This window comes from Triturus cristatus, chromosome 4_1 (genome assembly GCF_964204655.1).
Source record: "Triturus cristatus chromosome 4_1, aTriCri1.1, whole genome shotgun sequence".
NCBI classification, from domain to species: Eukaryota; Metazoa; Chordata; class Amphibia; order Caudata; family Salamandridae; genus Triturus; species Triturus cristatus.
Genome location: NC_140585.1, coordinates 15,894,079 through 15,912,724, shown reverse-complemented (window position 1 = coordinate 15,912,724; position 18,646 = coordinate 15,894,079). Strand labels below are relative to the sequence as shown.

General features: G+C 45.4%; 1 protein-coding gene across 1 annotated transcript; it reads left to right on the top strand.

Moving 5' to 3' along the window:
• The first annotated feature begins 10,737 nt into the window (after nt 1-10,737).
• LOC146839318 (myb-related transcription factor, partner of profilin-like) lies at nt 10,738-18,268 on the top strand. Its single transcript, XM_085650770.1, has 2 exons — nt 10,738-11,143; nt 18,120-18,268. The coding sequence occupies exons 1-2, from the start codon at nt 10,738-10,740 to the stop codon at nt 18,266-18,268; spliced, it is 555 nt and encodes a 184-aa protein (XP_085506896.1).
• The last annotated feature ends 378 nt before the right edge of the window (nt 18,269-18,646 follow it).

Sequence of the window (18,646 nt, the reverse complement as noted above, 5' to 3'; positions counted from 1 at the left end):
CATATCCTCTGTTTTGCATTCAAATAATGTTGCCCAGTCCCGTAGTCCAGTAAAGATCACAGAACCGAATACTAAAGGGACCTTGTTTTATTCCACATTCAAGGTAAAAAATAATCGGTTTAACAAAAGAGAGAAAAAACCTACTAGAACAACACAGGCGGCTAATAGTCAGTTTCAACAAAATCCAAGGTGTAGCTTTGTTGCTTTTTATGAAGTTGCCAAGTCTACCACTGTCTTTGTAGAGAAAGATCTGCAGTCTTCACAGGAAATAATTGCATTGAACATTTTTTAATTACAAGAGAATAACATGTTTCAGACTTTGTTAAAAAATTATAACCCAGAGTTCAAGTGGGAATCTAAAACTGACAAGACAACTTGTCCACCTCCATGTTAGCCTCCTTAGAAATGCAGAATGAAGCCTTGCGCTCTCTTTTGCATTCCCCTCAGAGCTGGTCGAGAGATTGTGTGAATAATACTGTGGTAGATCACTCATATTCCATTCAGAAAAGCCATAGTACCTCCCCTCAAAGTGCAGTTAACCAAAGTATGTGTTTGAAGTCTGAATTTTATAACTTCTCTGTTTTGTCTTCTAGAGCTAAGTTACATCTTGGCGCTACATCGGAGATGGGTCCCTTCACTTTTCAGGAAAACCAAATGCTAGGAAAAACTCAAAATATCTCTTTGCTTTCTTTTCCTGGTAGTGAAGTCAGTTCAATCTCAGAGATAACGCATAGACAGGCCATTGACATACTGACAAAACCTGAACCAGTGACCCACATAATCCCTGATGTGACAATATCATGTGACTCAGACCACGCTCTACAATTAACTGCTGCAACTGAAGTCTGCCTCCTCGCTGAGAAGAATCAAAATCCTGACCCCTTGTTTGCTGTTATGCCTTCAATCACACCACATATTGAAAAGTCAGGAAATGATAGTACTGTATGCCTTGATGCACCTGTACCACCTTGTAACGCAGAAGAAAATGAAAAGATCTTCCATGACCAAGTGATCTCTGACTAAGACATGTGAACTGCCAAAAGGTAAAGGGAGTCTGGTCATCAGAGACTCTAAGATGAGCATTATCCTTAGCCATCCCGAAGAAAGCGCTTGAGTGTGTTTTAATGAGCCAAGGAACTGTGAACAGTTCAAGATTGACAATAGGGAATCTACTGTTCATGGGCTATCGCCATTCCCAGAATTTAAAGTCCGTCATCTTTGTGCCTCTCTGTCGTCAGCTTGTCTTCTTGCAGAGTCCTGCTGCCTTCTGAACTTCAGCCTGCAGCCTACCTGCCATCTGAGTCAGAGCCTGCAGCCTGCCTGCCATTTGAGCATGCAGCCTGCCTGCCATCTGAGCCAGAGCCTGCAGCCTGCCTGCTATCTGAGCCAGAGCCTGCAGCCTGCCTGCAATCTGAGCCTGAGCCTATAGCCTGCCTGCTCTCTGAGCCCGAGCCTGCAGCCTGCCTGCCATCTGAGCCCGAGCCTGCAGTCTGCTTGCCATTAGTACTGGAGCCTCCAGAATGCCTGCATTAAGAACATAGGCCCTCAGCTCACCTGCCTACAAAGTTAGAGTCTCCAGCCTGTCTGAATCCCAGCCAGAACGTCCAGCCTGTCTGACTTCAGAGCCAGAGCATCCAGCCTGTCTAACTTCAGAACCAGAGATTGCAGTCTGCCTGACTTCCCAACCAGAGCTTCCAGGCTGCCTGCCTTCCCAACCAGAGCTTCCAGGCTGCCTGCCTTCTCAACCAGAGCTTCCAGGCTGCCTGCCTTCCCAACCAGAGCTTCCAGGCTGCCTGCCTTCCCAATCAGAGCTTCCCGACTGCCTGCCTTTCCAACCAGAGCTTCCGGGCTGCCTGCCTTCTCAACCAGAGCTTCCAGGCTGCCTGCCTTCTCAACCAGAGCTTCCAGGCTGACTGCCTTTTGACCCTATGCTTCCAGTTTGCCAGCCTTCAGAGGTCTCAGTACGTATATGTTCAGTCTCTGAACCTTCACCATCAGAGACAAAGCTCTCAACATGTAAGCCTCCAGGGCTTGGATCTCCTGCGTACCTGCTTTCTGAGTCTCCTGCATGTGAGTCTTCTATAAGTTTTCATCCAGGGCCAAAGCCTTAGGTCTGCTTCTTGTTGCCTCCTTTGTCTTCTGCCATCTCGCCTTTGACCTCTGTTCCTCCTGTCAATCCTCCATCTTCTTTGAACCCTACAGTCAATCTGCCTTCATATTCAGAGTGCTTCTGCAACCTGCCATCATGTGAACATCAAGCACCTTTGATTAAGGCTTCTAAGCTCCCGTTACTGGAGAGTCTGCAGCCTGCCTGCCATCTGAGCCCGAGCATGCAGTCTGCCTGCCATCTGAGCCCGATCCTGCAGCCTGCTTGCCATTAGTACCGGAGCCTCCAGAATGCCCGAATTAAGAGCACAAGCCCTCAGCTCACCTGCCTGCAAAGTCAGAGTCTCCAGCCCATCTGACTTCAGAGCCAGAACAACCAGCCTGTTTGACTTCAGAGCCAAAACATCCAGCCTGTCTGACTTCAGAGCCAGAACATCCAGCCTGTCTGACTTCAAAGCTAGAACGTCCAGCCGGGCCGACTTCAGAGCCAGAACGTCCAGCCTGTCTGACTTCAGAACCAGAGATTCCAGCCTGGTGACTTCCCAACCAGAGCTTTTAGGCTGCCTGCCTCCTGAACCAGAGCTTCCAGGCCGACTGCCTGTTGACCCTATGCTTCCAGTTTGCCAGCCTTCAGAGGTCTCAGTACGTATATGTTCAGTCTCTGAACCTCCAGCGTCAGAGACAAAGCTCTCAACATGTAAGCCTCCAGGGCTTTGATCTCCTGTGTACCTGCTTCCTGAGTCTCCTGCATGTGATTCTTCTACATGTTTTCATCCAGGGCCAAAGCCTTAGGTCTGCTTCTTGTTGCCTCATTTGTCTTCAGCCAGCTTGCCTTTGACCTCTGTGACTCTTGTCAAACCTGGATCTGCTTTGGACCCTACAGTCAATATGCTTTCATTTTCAGAGTGCTACTGCAACCTGCCATCATGTGCCCTTATGTAAAGTTCTGTATCCTCTCACATCTCTCTTCAGCACTCTGTGTGTCCTCGTGTAAATATTGGTTCTCCTCTCATATCTCTCGTCAGCCCAATTTGACTCCTTTTGTTAATATCTGAATACCTCACACATCTCTCTACGTCCTGTGAGTGTCCGTATGTTGATGTATTTTTTCCTCTCACAGCCCTCTTTGAGTATCCTTATGTTAGTGTCTGTTCTCCTCTCACATCTCTCTTCAGCCACCTGTGAGTGTCCTTATGTTGGTGCCTGTTCTCCTCTCACATCTTTCTTCAGCCCCCTGTGAGTGTCATTATGTTAGGGTCTGTTCTCCTCTCACATGTCTCTTCAGCCCCCTGTGAGTGTCCTTATGTTAATATCTGTTCTCATCTCGCATCACTCTTCAGCTTCCTGTGAGTGTCCTTATGTTAAAGTCTGTTCTATCCCAGATCTCTTCAACCCCCAGTGAGTGTCCTTATGTTAATATCTGTTCTCCTCTCACATCCTCTTCATCCCCATGTGAGTGTCCCTAAGTTCAATGTATGTTTTTGTCTCACATCTCACTTCAGCTCACTGTGAGTGTCCTTATGTTAATGTCAGTTCTCCTCTCACATCTCTCTCCAGCCCACTGTGAGTGTCCGTATGTAAAGTTCTGTTTGCCTCTCACTTCTCTCTTCAGCCCCCTGTGTGTCCTTATGTTAATGGCTGTCTCCTCTCATATGTCTTGAAAGCCCCCTTTGAATCACTATGTTAATGTCTGTCCCCCTCACATATCTCACTGGCCCGTGTGAGTGTCCTTATGGTAGTGTCTGTTCTCCTCTCACACCCCTCTGTGAGTGCCCTTATGTTATTCTCTATTCTTCTCGCACATCTCTCTTCAGCCCATATGTTAATGCCCTTATGTTAATGTCCTCCTCACTCATCTGTCTTCAGCCCCCTGTGAGTGCCCTTATGTTAGTGTGTGTTGTCGTCTAACATCTCTCTTCAGCCCCTATGTGTATCATTAAGTTAATGCCTGTTCTCCTCTCACTTCTCCCTTCAGCCCCCGTGAGTATCCTTATGTAGCTTTCTGTTCTCCTCTCACTTCATTCTTCAGCTACCTGTAATTTTTATATATTAATGTATTTTTTCCTCTCACATCTCTCTTCAGACCCCTCTTGTGTGTCCCTATGTTAATGTTGACTCTCTTTATGTTAGTGTATGCCCTTCTCAAACATCTCTCTTCAGCCCCTGTTAGATTTGGGGGTCTCTAGTTGGCCGAGGTAGGTACCTTTGACAAATAGGGACCCTTTTGTCTAGTCAGGGTAAGGTGGCACACTCCTAAAATAAACCCTGCTCACCCCCTTGGTAGCTTGGCTCACGCAGACAGGCTTATCTCAGAGGCAGTGTGAAAGTATTTATGAACACATACAGTAACCAAGTGACACCACTACAGATGGACACCACACAAGTAGTATATTACAAATAAGTATTCTTTATATTGACTTATCACAAGACCACAAACGACAAAAATCCACAATACTGTACTTAAAATGGTAGAATTAGCTTAGTTCTATTTAGATGTTAAAATGCGACACTTTGAGTTCAATGTACCTTAGGATGCGTAACGCTATGCAACGAAAGTGTTGCAGGGAAGGTGATGCGTCAGTTCCTTACACGCAAGAACGGTGATGCGTTGGGTCCCTACTGCTGCATAGGGGATGCGTTGGTTCTTCTCTGCAAGGGGAGGTGATGCATCGGTTTCTTACTAAGCTTCCGTGGCGATGCGGCACGCAACGCCGTGATGCGATGAAGATCCAGTACAATGCACCAAAGATGGCGACACGATGCGTGCACGCCCGACGGCCGTGTGGTGACTCAACGATACTTCTGAGCTGCGACAGGCCCTGCGACACATTTCCCGGTGGTGCGGTGGCATCTGATGCAACGTTGATCCTCTTCTCCGGCGATGCGAGACGCTTCGCGTTGTGAAGCGACAGCAGCAGTTCGGCGTCACGTTTCTTGCTTGTGAGTCTCGCTTCCAGCTCCTTGCGACACGCAGTCCCTCAAAAAGCCCAGCACAGCAGCAGGCACTTCCAAAGAACTCTTGATGAGCTGGTGGGTGAAGTCTGTTGTCCCTGAGACTTCAGCAAAAGGCAAGCTCTTTTCTCAAGCCCTTGGAGATCCTTCACAAGTTGAATAAAGTACACAAAGTTCCTTTCTCCTCTATTTGGCAGTCAGGCAACCACTGCAGGCCAATCCCTCAAGTTTAGGGATAGTCTCTCCTCAGTCTCTCTGGTTCCTCTCCTCAGCAAAGGTTTCTTCTTGTTTCCCAAAGTGATCTAAAGTTCTTGGGTTTGGGTCCCAATATTTATACTCAGTTCTCTTTGTTCTCTGAAGGCAGAGAGGCCTTTGCCTAGTCTAAACCAGTTCTGGTCAGTCCTGGAGCACTTTGTTTACATGACTCCTTCTTTCCTTTCAGAGTGCAGGGCAGAGACATCAGACACACCACCGGAGGTGGAGCCAGCATTGTGGAGGGAAGGCACAGCCCTATTCAGGTCCCAAGTGCAACTCCTCCCACCTATCTACATGCAGATCTCTCTATTCAGCCCTGTTCTGAATCACCCTGTCTCCTGGAATCCCCCAGCCCCTGTCACTCAAACTCCAGACAAGGAGTACACAACCTAGCAGAGGCAGGCTTGGATGGATAGACAAGAAAATACCTACTTTCTAAAAGTGGTATTTTAAAACACAGAATTTTAAAACCAACTTCACTAAAAGATGTATTTTATCATTCTGAGTTCAGGCATTCTAAAGTCAAATTTCTACCATGTTCCCTGAGTCAGTTAGGATTATAAGATGTAATAATCAAACTGTCCATTCTGGCCTATGGAGAACAGGTAGCCTTGCAATAGTGAAAAATAAAAATGTCTGTAATTCACTATTAGGACATGCCACACACACCAGGGCATGTCCTACCTTATACTTACAACGCACCCTGCCCTTAGGCCTACCATAGGGCTGTCTGATATGAAAAAAAGGGAAGGTTTAGGGGCTGGCAAATGGGTGCACTTGCCCAGTCAGCATGGCAGTACCAGACTGCACACAGGCTCTGCAATGGCAGACCTAAGACACACCTTAAAGGCTGCTTCTGTGGGTGGCACAGCCAGTGCTGCAAGCCCACCAGCAGCATTTGGTTTACAAGCCTTTGGCACACTCAGTGCACTGTACTAGGGTCTGACAAGTAAACCAAATCAGGCAATCTTGGAGTCACTAATCCATACATCAATTTACCATAGGGAGAGCATATGCACTTAAGCACTGATCAGCAGTGATAAAGTGCCCAGAGTCATAAAACAGCTAACAACAGGTCAGAAAAAATACAGGAGGAAGGCAAAAAGTTCAGGGATGACCCTGCAAAAAGGGCCAAGTCCAACAGCCCCGTTGAGTCCATATGTTAATGTCTGTTCTCATCTCACATCTCTCTTAAGCCTCTATAGGTGTCCATATGTTAGTGTCTGTTTTCTCTCACATCTCTCTCCAGCCCCAGTGAGTGTCCTTATGTTAATATCTGTTCTCCTCTCACATCTCTCTTCATCCCCATGTGAGTGTCCTTATGTTAATGTCTGTTCTCGTCTCACATCTCTCTTCAGCCTTCTGTGAGTGGCCTTATGTTAATATCTGTTCTCTAACATCTCTCTTCAGCCCACTGTGAGTGTCCTTATGTTAATGTCTATTCTGCTCTTACATCTCTCTGCTGTTCCCTGTGAGTGACTTTGTGTAAAGTTCTGTTCTCCTATAACATTTCTCTTCAGCCCCCTTTGACTCCTTATGCAAATGTCTTTTGCCCTCATACATCTCTCTTCCCCCTTTGGGTGTCCTTATGTTAATGTCTGCTTTCCTCTCACTTTTCTTTTCAGCCCCCTGTGACTGTCCTTATGTTACTGTCTGTTTTCCCCTCACATCTTTCTTCAGCCCACTGTGAGTCCTAATGTTAGTGTCAGTTCTGCTCTTGCTTCCCTCTTCACCCTCATGTGCGTTTCCTTATGTTAGTGTCTTTTCTCCTCTCGCATCTATCTTCAGCTTCTTGTGATTTTCCTGATGTTACTTTCTGTTCTCCTCTCATATCTCTCTTCGGCTCCCTGTATATCCTTATGTTAATGTCTGTTCTCCTCTCATATCTCTTGTCAGCCCCCTTTGACTCCTTATGTTAATATCTGTTCTCTTGTCACATCTCTCTTCAGGCCCCTTTGAGTCCTTATGTTAATGTCTGTTCTCCCCTCATATCTCTTTTCAGCCCCCTGTGAGTCCTTACGTTAAAGTCTGTTCTCTGCTCACAACTCTCTTCAGACCCTTGTGAGTATACCTATGTTAATGTCTGCTCTCTTCTCACATCTCTTTTCAGCCCCTATAGGTTTCCTTATGTTAGTGTCTGTTTTTCTCTCACATCTCTCTTCATCCCCCTGTGAGCGTACTTATGTTAATGTCTGTTATCTCAGATATCGCTTCAGCCCCCTGTGAGTATCCTTTTGTTAATGGATGTTCTTCTCTCACATCTCTCTCTTCAGCCCCCTTTAACTCCTTATGTTAATGTCTGTTCTCATCTCACATCTCTCTTTAGCCCCCTATGACTGGCCTTATGGTAATATCTATTCCCTAACATCTCTCATCAGCCTCCTTTGACTACTTATGTTAACGTCTGTCCCTCTCATACATCTCTCAGCCCCATGTGAGTTCCCTTATGTTAATAGCTATTCTCTAACATCTCTCTTTAGCCCCCTGTGTATCCTTATTTTAATGTCTGTCCCCCTCACACATCTCTCCTCAGCCTCCTGTGAGTATCCTTATCTTAGTGTCTGTTCTCTTCTGAACATCTCTCTTCAGCCCCCTGTGAGTGTCCTTATGTTACTTTCTGTTCTCTTCTCACATCTCTCTTCAGACCCCTATGTGTGTCCTTATGTTAATGTCTGTTCTCCTCTCACTTTTCTACTCAGCCCCCTGTGACTGTCCTTGTGTTATTGTATTTTCTCCCCTCACATCTGTCTTCAGCACCCTGTGAGTGTCCTTATGTTAGTGTCTGTTCTCTTCTCACATCTCTATTCAGCCCCCTGTGGATTTCCTTATGTTACTTTCTGTTCTCTTCTCACATCTTTCTTCTGCCCACTGTGTGTCCTTATGTTAATATCTATTTTCCTTTCATATCTTTCATCAGCCCCCTTTAACTCCTTATGTTAATGTCTGTCCCCTCATACATCTCACTGCCGCATTTGAGTGTCATTATGTTAATGTTTGTTCTCCTCTCATAGCCCCATTTGAGTGCCCATATGTTAGTGTCTATTCTTCTCTTGCATCTCTCTTTAGCCCGCATATATGTCCTCATGTTAATGTCTGTCCACCCCACAAATCTCTCTTCATGCCCATGTGAGTATCCTTTTCTTAGTGTCTGTTTTCATCTCAACATCTCTCTTCAGTCCCCCTGTGAGTATCCTTATGTAACTTTCTGTTCTCCTCTCACATCTCTCTGCTGTCCCCTGTGTGTCCTTGTGTTAATGTCTGTTCTCCTCTCTTGTTTATCGTCAGCCCCCTTTGTCTCCTTATGTTAATATCTGTCCCCCTCATACACTGCTCAGCCCCATGCGCCCTTTGCTAAGCTTTGTTTCTGTAATGCTAAGTTTCGTTTTGGTAATGAGTAACTGTTCATGCCAGCGCATAGTTGTCCCACTAGATGAAGGTCCTGACTAACCCTGGGCATAATTCGCGCAGTAGTGCTACGCAAAGCTACGCGAAGTGCACTTCGCACTACGCGAGATACGCGTAGCACTACGCAAACTGCGTAGTACGCTATTCGCGATGATTGCCCAGTGCCGGATGCTTGTCCGCATTGTGCAGTCATTGCAAACGGCATCCTTCACAGTGCAAGTGGTCGTTCTCTTCCGCTCGAGTAGATTTTTACTCGAGCGACTGCTTTCTCAAAGCGGACTGGTAGTTTCCCATTGCGAGCGGTCACAAGCATACGCGACCACTCGCAATGAGAAACCTGACCTCCCCGTGTTGAGAGTATCGCCGGGAGGTTTATTTTCCATGCTCGCGATCAGCAACTTGATGTTGCTGATCACGAACAAGGAAAAAGTCTTACCGGGATGTTCTTTTGCTCGCTCGCGGTCACCAACTTGACGTTGAGGACCGCGAGCGAGCAAAAAATGGCAACTATGCTACGCTACGCAGTTTTGCACTGTGCTACGTGCAATTTGCGTAGCACGAAGTAGCACAAACTACACAAACTTCGTGAGCGTAGCATAGTTGTCCGCCCAGGGTTAGTCTTGACCCACTTGCCTGGTAGCGGAGTTCGGTCACGGCCCAGGGAGAAACAACCTTAGACTATGCTAGGTTGTGCAAGATTCAAGAACAGAACCCTTTTGTTGTATTTTAATATCCAGCTAAATCTGCCTGGAAAATTCCACTGTGGCATGTCTTTGCCTAACTATGAAATGTACATAATGGATCTCTATGCTTGCTGTTCTTTAGTTCCCACCATAGCACTCCCAGAGACTGTGCAGGTGGGGAACTGCTCTGAGTGTACATGAATAAACAGTTATTGGTTTATATTTCTGCACTTACTGATCGACTCTTCATTTGGTATGGAAAGCTGAGAGGTGGTCATCAGTGACCCAGGTGACCCCAACCGGGTCATTTCCTTCAATTGGCGCCCTAACAGTGACTCCTTCGGGATATGACCCATCCATTTTCCATAGACGGAAGGGAAGACGAGAACATCATCAGGTCGGACTGACGGCTGAGGGATCCCTGCAAGAAGAGCTCAGATTCTCGCAGCTGCTGCCTCTGTCCCACATGAGGGTGCCTTGCCCAGTGGTCATCCTGACTGGGGTCCTGAACGGTGAACGCTTGATCCTACTGTTTGGTCCGAGGAGTCGGCAGTGGAGAATCCGTTCCCTTGTACTTCTGGTATCAGGTGAGTCTGTTTTGGTTCTATGTGGAAATTGTACCATTGTGGTTTGAGTTTGTTTCAGTCTAAGGGCTGCTTTGATGAAGTGTTTGAAAATACTTTGTGAGGTAAAATAACGATTTTATTTTCTTTTTCTTTGCAATGCCTGCTTTAGTAAAATTTGGAGTTTGTGTTGTCGTTGTTGTTCTACAGATGCACGGTTGGAAGAATCCCATCCTGCTCCTCCAGAAGGCAGTCCTAATTTTGATATGTATTTAAAACATGGTCTTGGCCCTATTATGTTTAGTTCTTTATGGCACACATATACAAGGGACAATGCTGAGTTGCAGTGGCCTCTGATGGACTCTTTTGATGAACAGAAGATTGGATTTCTTCAGGAACAGTTTTTTAAGAGTCATAGGGTCATATGTATCAAACCTCGTATTTGCGATTCTCAAATTGCGATTTATAGCGAATCGCAATTTGAGAATTGCAAATCGGTTTGTAAATAAAACATCGCAAATAGATACAGATTCCCTAAAATTTGCATTTTTAATTGCGAGTACCCCAATAGCGATTCCGTATTTGCGTAGTCGCTAATTTTGCGAACTTGCAAATTAAAAAATCTCAAATCTGCTAATCGGAAATTCAGGTGCAGCTTGATGACATCACAACCAGGAAGTGTGACGACCCATGCTGCACCTGAGTTTCAGAAGCAGAGTGAGAGGCTGGGAGGTGAGTTCAGGAACCACTGCACTGCTAGTGTGAGAGGAGACATGGCCAGCCAGGAGATGGAGAAGGGGGATACAACAAGGAAGCGAAAACAAAAGTTTTCTGAAAGCGAGCTGGAGGTCCTGATACAGGGGACGGTTGTGAGCCATGAGCTGCTCTTCGGGAAGAAATCCCTGCGTGTACCAGAGACACGCAAAAGAAGGATATGGGCAGGCATACAGGAGAAGGTAAACTCCATTGGGGTCACCCACCGCAGCGTTGAGGATTTGCGAAAACGCTGGTATGACATGCGCCAGCGCTCAAAGGAGAAGGTTAAAAAGACCGGTGGTGGGACCTCCACTGCCACCGCTTCCACGCCACTTGAGGAAATGGTCAAGGGGACCCTGCTACCGGAGTGTGTGAGGGGTGTGGCAGACCTTGAAAGCTCCGACCACCCAGATCCAAGGCAGGGTAAGAAGCATGCCATCACACCCCTGATACCTCCCTACCTCCCCCCCACACCCAGGAGAGACCCAGGCACACAACATAAAAGCAAGTCCAGTGCAGGCACACAAGCACACACAGCAATGCATTATGGGAGATGCAGTCACATGCACCTACCATTGAAGCAGTGACACCCAGCCAGGGTCAACCAGTATGTGTGCATCAGGAAAGGCAAAATACAAACTTAAGACAGACTCAAGACAGACTTAAGACAGACTTAAGTTAGGATTTTGACTTAAGTTTGTCTTACGTCTGTCTTAAGTCTGTCTTAAGTTTGTCTTAAGTAAACTTAAGACAAAATCCTAACTTTACTACTACTAAATGCCTTCTGTGAATACCAAAAGTAGTAAGTTTAGGATTTTGTCTTAAGTTAGTTCTGTGAATCGGCCCCATTGTATCTATAATCAAGGATTAAAGAGTCAGTTGGATTCACGCTCACTTTCCCCAGGTAATGTATTGGTGCAGCAGGTTGATGATCTGTTGATTGCTGCCGATACGGAGCAAGGTTGTAAAGATAGTATAGTAAAGATGGCACATCATGGGCATAAGGTCTCTCTTTCGAAGTTTCAGTAAGGTCACCTACTGTCGAAGGACGGTAGGAGGTTGACCCCTGAGCGCATCAGTACCACTGTTAAAATGCCCCTTCCACAAACTCAAAGAGATGTGTGCACTTTTATAAGCATCACTTCCTACTGTCGGCAGTGGATTCCCAATTATTCCTTACTAATCAAACCTTTGCTTGTATTAACAATTAAAGTAGTGCATGATCCTTTGCCTTGGATGCCAGAATGTCAGTAATCCTTTTAACAATTAAAAACTGTGCTTTGCCCGTCTCCAGTGCTTGGCACACCTAATTATAGGAAACCGTTTGTGCTTTATGTCCACGAGATGTGCCACTCTGAATCCAGCCATGTTACTACCCCTCCCTTCTGAGAATTATGCAGTTGATAAACATGACTGTATTTTCCGCACAGAAGAAGAGACAAAGGGACGAGTAGACTTGACTGACCCCCAACGAGACCTATATGTCGATGGTTCTTGTTTCAAACTACTGGATGGCACCACGACTACAGCTTATGCTATCACTACATTGCGTACAGTGGTGGAGACATCACTCGTCCTCTATCAGTTGGCTCAAGCCGCTGAACTTGTTGCCCTTATTCGAGCCTGTGAATTGAGTGAAAGGTTGATTGTCAATGTTTATACAGATAGCCAGTATGCATTTGGGGTGCCCATAATTTCGGTCAATTGTGGGCCGAGAGAGGGTTCCTTACTTCCCATGGCACTAAAATACAGCATGGAAATCTTATATTGTAATTGTTATGCGCAATAACACTTCCTAAGAAAATGGTGATCAAGAAGTGTAGTTCCCACATGAAGGTCACTGATGAGGTGGGCAGAGGGAATGCATTTGCAGATCAGATAGCCAAGGAACCCGCCCAAAGTAAAATGAAGGGAATGTTTGTTGCAGGTCCAGCTAGATGGGTCCCCGAGATTGCTATGTTTGATGACACAGTTGAGAGTATGAAGGAGATACAAAGTGAGGCCACAGTAGAAGAATTAGTGAAATGGCAGGAAAGTACAGCACAGTTAAATGAGGAAGGATGTTGGATTGATAAGTCTGGGGAGCAGAAATGGATGTTACTAGATGCATATGTACTTCCTTTGGTTACTATGGCACATGGCCCAGCTCATATTATTGCAAAAAGGCATTTGTAAATTGTTAGCTCTGGATTTGAGCAATGATAACATTTCCAAAACAGCTGTGCATTAGGTGAAAAATTGTATGATTTGCATGAAGCACAATTCAGGGAAGGGTACCCCTACACCACCTGGTAATTTTGCACCACCTACATTCCCATTTGAAGTCCTTCAAATGGACTTTATTGAGTTGGAACGATGTAATAATCTCAAGTATGTCTTAGTGGTGATATGTACGTTCAGTAAATGGGTTGAGGGTTATACCACTAAAGATAATACGGCCATTACAACTGCGAAAGTACTCCTTAAAGAGTACTTTCCCTCATTCGGAATGCCCAGAGTTATCTGGAATGACAACAGGTCTCAATTTATTGGGAAAGTGATTAGGTTAATGTGTGAAGGTTTGCACATAAAACTGACATTTCATGCTGCCAATCATCCACTGTCCACTGGCCTTGTTGAGAAGTACAGTTGTACGCTCAAACTAAAATTGGAAGAAATTCAGGAGACGACGGCGTTGCAATGACCAGATGCTCTTCCATTAGCTCTTTTGTCAACTAGAACTACAGCACAAAAGTTGCAGGTCAGAAGAATTGAGTGCGTGGAAGTCACTGTAAGAGGATACCTTTGCCCTAGACTTATGACCAGTGGGTCAAGGAGGGAATAGGAGAGGTTGAATGTGAGCAAGTGCCCAGGTTTGTGTCCTTTAGTGATGTCCAACTAATCTGGACCCGAACAGATAAAGAGAATGATGATGTTTTGAACAAGGCTGTTCCACCAGAAATTAGAGCTATCCAGGAGCCTTTGTTCTCTAATCATACGGTGCCTGGGGCTGCCAGGTACAATTTATGTCCTCGCACGAGAAAACTCAGCCTAAGGAGAAAAAGATTAGGGATGAACTGTGGAAGGTAGGCAAGTACTGAGTAGCAGTACCAACGAGAGATTGGAATCAGTGAACATTCTGCATTTGCTTTGCTTTTGTTGTCTGAATATTAGTTATGGAAAAAGTATACTCTAAAAGTATACCACCTTTATCAGCATGGGATAGGGTAGGAAAAGAGCTTAGGACAGAGCAAGATCCCCCGTCGGTGCTCAAGAGCGCCAACTGATTGATGGACGATAGGAGCCTGTACCAGTGAGGCTCTGACAGACACTCGGAACACTAACACTATTTTGTAATTTTGCGTTTCCTTGTTCTTGTCTCAATATGCATCCTTTGGTAGACCAATTGATGAGGAGGAGCAGCCAATATTTTCAAGTCAACGTCGTGTAAGTTGGTTCATTCGAAGTAAAATTGTGTGTGTCATTGCTCTGGTAATGTGGTGATAACAGTATGGGGGTGTTATGGTTTTTAGAAGATATATATGGTGCACCTACACTCAACATGAGCGGACTCATTCTCCTGGGATGAGACAAGAGGGGTACAGTGAATAAAGAGTTTGTGGCAGCACATAAGAGATTCTTTGGGAGTGGGACTGCCTGCTATCCTATTGGCTCTGCTGCTAGCCTCTGGACAGCATACCCCTTGTCACTTGTCCAGTACACGTACACCCGGCCACCAGACTTTGTGGAAGTGAAGGGTATGTTTGGAGTTGGTTATCACCGGGCCATGTCTGTATCACAGAAAGCCACAGGGTGAGGGTTACCTCAGCTGTGACAACAGCACGTATTGTGATAATTTTGAAATGGAAGAGCAGAATATAAAACATATGGTTGGCATTATAAATAAATAGCAGTACCCTGAACGGCTGGTTACTATGCTACATGTTGCCCCATAGCGAATTTTGCAGACACTTCTTTGATTATAAATTGTTCTGGAACAATACTGTACAAACAAACATTTTCCCGAGACCATGAATCAGATCCAAATACATCTGGAAGGAATTCCAGATATTCTGGAGTGCATTATGAGGGGCCGATATATGCACATCCTGGATTTTATTTTTTATCTAATAGGACTTTTTCCAATATTTATTAATGGGACCGAAGAGGTGGCGCTTGGGATGGTACTGCCTCTAGATGTTCCATGTAAGGACATTGAACTAAAAAAGAGATGGGCTAAAAGGACATTAATGAGTTTTGTGAAGGAGTCACAGATATAGAAGTAAATAGCTATTATGATGATATCACGTTTGGGTAAATTCTGTCCTCCATATTTACCTTGGGTGGTATAGCTACGGCCAGGGAGCAGAAAGTCAGAAAATATTTTTGATGTAAATTGCAAATGATGTCCAATGCCACAGTGACGGCTTTGAGAGATAATACTACCCAATTGGAAAGTATGCATGTGTATTCGGAACAGACTAGATAAGCAGTAGATTGTATATTGGCAAAGTCTGGTGGTGTTTGCGCATTAATTATAAGCCCAGGTGGGTAACTACGCTCCGCCAGTGTAGTTTACGTAGTTTCACCTACTCCGCGTTCTGTTACAAACGTGGAGTTCAGGCAAATCTACGACTCCATGGCGGAGTGTAGTTAGCCGGCCGCTCCATCCTCCCAAAGTAATTAAAAATAATTTAAAAGGCACTTACCTGCCGTGGCTGCCACCTCCTTGCCACACTTCTGCCTCCTCCTCGCCGTCCTTCTTCAGTGATAACCCCTATGTTGTACGTCTTGCGAATGCGCATGCACAAGATGTACAACATAGGATTATCACTGAAGAAGGATGGCGAGGAGGAAGCAGGAGAGTGGCCACGGCAAGGAGGAGGAAGCTAGGGGCAGCCAAGTGCCTTTTTTATTACTTTTAATTTCTTTGGGAGGGGGGAGGGCACGGAGCGAGGTTCCACTGAGTTGTTTTCCAGCTCTGTGGAGCTTCGCGTAGAGGCACTACGCCTACTTTACCAGGGTTAATTAATTGGCGATCAGTATGTTATTGGAATAGAGAATTTGGATAAAAACATAACACAACACATTCTGGACATCTTTGATAATGTTAAGGTCATGGAGATTGTGAATTGGAATTGGTCCCTTTTTGGTAACCGGGGTTGGATTTTTAAGGAACTGATTTGTCTTATAGTGGTGTTGGTACTTTGTTGCATCCTCATCCAATGTCTTCCCTTATGCTTTTCCTATTGGGCCTCTGTTTTCGGACCCAAACAGAAAAAATTTGCTCATGTTACAAACGGCGCTATGATGTTACAGAATGACATTTGCGACCTACTGCATATTGATGAGAGAATATTTGAGGATTCCTCCCTCCTTGCCGTTCCCCTTTCTAATGTTGATTGTAAGGAGCGCCCATATTTCCATCTCGTTTACTTTTTGCATTTTGATGATTTATTGATTTATGACATGCTCATATTGCTATAGTATTGCTCCCAACATATCACTTCTTCATATTTCCTTTTTACTTATTAGAAAATGCTTTTAGCTCATGCTAAAAGGAGGGTCTGTCAGATTAGGCCTGTTGATGTGCATGCAATGCCATGTTTTACTTAGAATTCACAACACCATTTTCTTCGCAGGTGCCATTTTAGGCTGTTCGCAACTAATCCCGTCCATTTCTGCGAAATGCCCTCTGCTAAGTTTTGTTTCTGTAATTCTATTTTTTGTTTTGGTAATGAGTAACTGTTCCTGCCAGCGCATAGCTTTCCCACTAGGTAAAGGCCCTCTCCCGCTTGTCAGGTAGCGGAGTTCGATCGCGGCCCAGGGTGAACCGACCTTGGACTGTGCTAGGTTGTGCAAGATACAAGAACAGAAACCTTTTTTTTGTATTTCAATGTCCAGCTACATCTGCCTGGACAATTCCACTGTGGGCATGTCTTTGCCCAACTATGAAATGTACATAATGTATCTCTATGCTGGCTGTTCTTTAGTTCCCTCTGTAGCACTCCCAGAGAGTGTGCAGATGGGGCTCTGCACTGAGTGTACACGAATAACAGTTATTGGTTTATATTTCTCCACTGTCTGAACGACTCTTAATTTGGGTACGTAAGGCTGAGAGGTGGTCGTCAGTGACCCAGGTGACCCCAAGCGGGTCATTTCCTTCATAACAGCCATAAGAATGATGGCAGCATAAAACAGATATGTGTTGGATTTGTTCACAGCTACAAATGGTGGAATTTGTGTACAAAAGGAACTGCATGCTGTACATGTATCAATCAATCAGTCAATCAATAATGATTTGTATAGCACGGCTACTCACCTGTGAGGGTCTCAAGTCAATGGGGGGTGCTGCTGATCTGTCTGGGCATGGTGATTTAGTCGAAGAACCAGGTCTTATGATCCTTCCAGAATTGGGTCAGTGAGTGGGATTGCCTGAGGTGGAGGGGCAGCCTGTTCCAGGTCTTGGCGGCGAGGTAGGTGAAAGATTTTCCTTCAGTTCTGCTCTTTTGGATCCGTGGGATGGTGGCCAGAGCAAGTTGGGTGGAGCGAAGTGGTCTGGTGGGTATGTGGAATGAGTGGCGGTGGTTCAGATATTCTGGTCCTCCGTCGCAAAGAGCTTTGTAGGCATGTGTGAGGAGCATGAATGTGATTCTCTTGTTGACTGGGAGCCAGTGTAGTTGTCATGGTGTTTGGTGATGTGGCTGCTGCAAGGGATGTTGAGGACCAGTCTTGCTACAGTGTTTTGAATGTTCTGTAGTTTCTTGAGCTGTTTCTAGGTGATGTTGCAGTTTGCTGGGGATGAGTGCATGGGGTACCATCTTTCTGGATTCTGTGGGGATCCATCTGAATGTCTTTCAAAGCAGGCAGAGTGCATGGAATCAGAATGAGGATACAGTGTTGTTCTGGCGGTTCATTGTAGGAAGAAAGGTATCCAGTATGATGCCGAAGTTGCGTGCGTGGTCCTTGGGGGTGGGAAGGGTACCCAGTGTGGTGGGTCACCAGGATTCGTCCCAGGCTGAGGGGGTGGGTCCCAGAATGAAAACTTTGGTCTTGTGCACGTTGAGTTTGAGGCAGCTATCCTTGATCCAGATGGCAAAGGCCATCATCCCGCTGTGAATATTGATTCTGGCGGCAGCAGGTTCATTGGTAAGGGAGAGGATCAGCTGGGTGATGTTGGGGTAGGAGATCAGGAAATTATGCCAAAAATGACTTTCTAACTAAATCCATACAGACTTTATATAACTTACAACAGATTTTACAATTAGGAAGGTGTCCCACTTTAAAAGGTTCTCGCACTGTTTTAGTTGGCTTGTGAATTGGGCTTCTGGACTTTTTAAATCCTTACTTCCAGTATCAGTGGTGCTGCTTGTTATGTGTTGCATCTTCCAATTAATATGATGTTGCTGTAAAAATTCAGTCTCAAAATTGGGAAAGGGGATGCATGTTAGCAGACAGTTTGCAAGCTCTACGTCCAAGATCAATGCAGATAGGACAATATCTGAGATAGTTGAAGAATCAACTAAAGGAGGGAATGTTAATATAGAAAGTGGTAATATCGGACAGTGAGGAAGGGGACTCTGAAAAAAGTGCCAGCGAAAACTTCTCCTTCACCCACACAGAAATGTACATGATTAGACAGCAGTATGTTCCCAATGCTTCAAATTAATTAACTACAGTAGACAAGCTCAGATAGAGAACAGATGCAACCTTTGAGTCATACTAACAGCAGCCAGTTATCAATAAGACAATCAGAAGTTTCTAGTACAACAAACAATCCAGTGTTGACAGTTCCTCTGGAGACTGGTTGTGTTTAAGCCTGGGCAAAGCACTACGCTACGCTCGCGCAGTTTGCGAAGTTCGCGCTACTTCGCACTACGCGAACTGCACGTAGCACAGTGCAAACACGCGTAGCGTAGTGTTGTGTAGTGCTGTGGTCATTTTTTG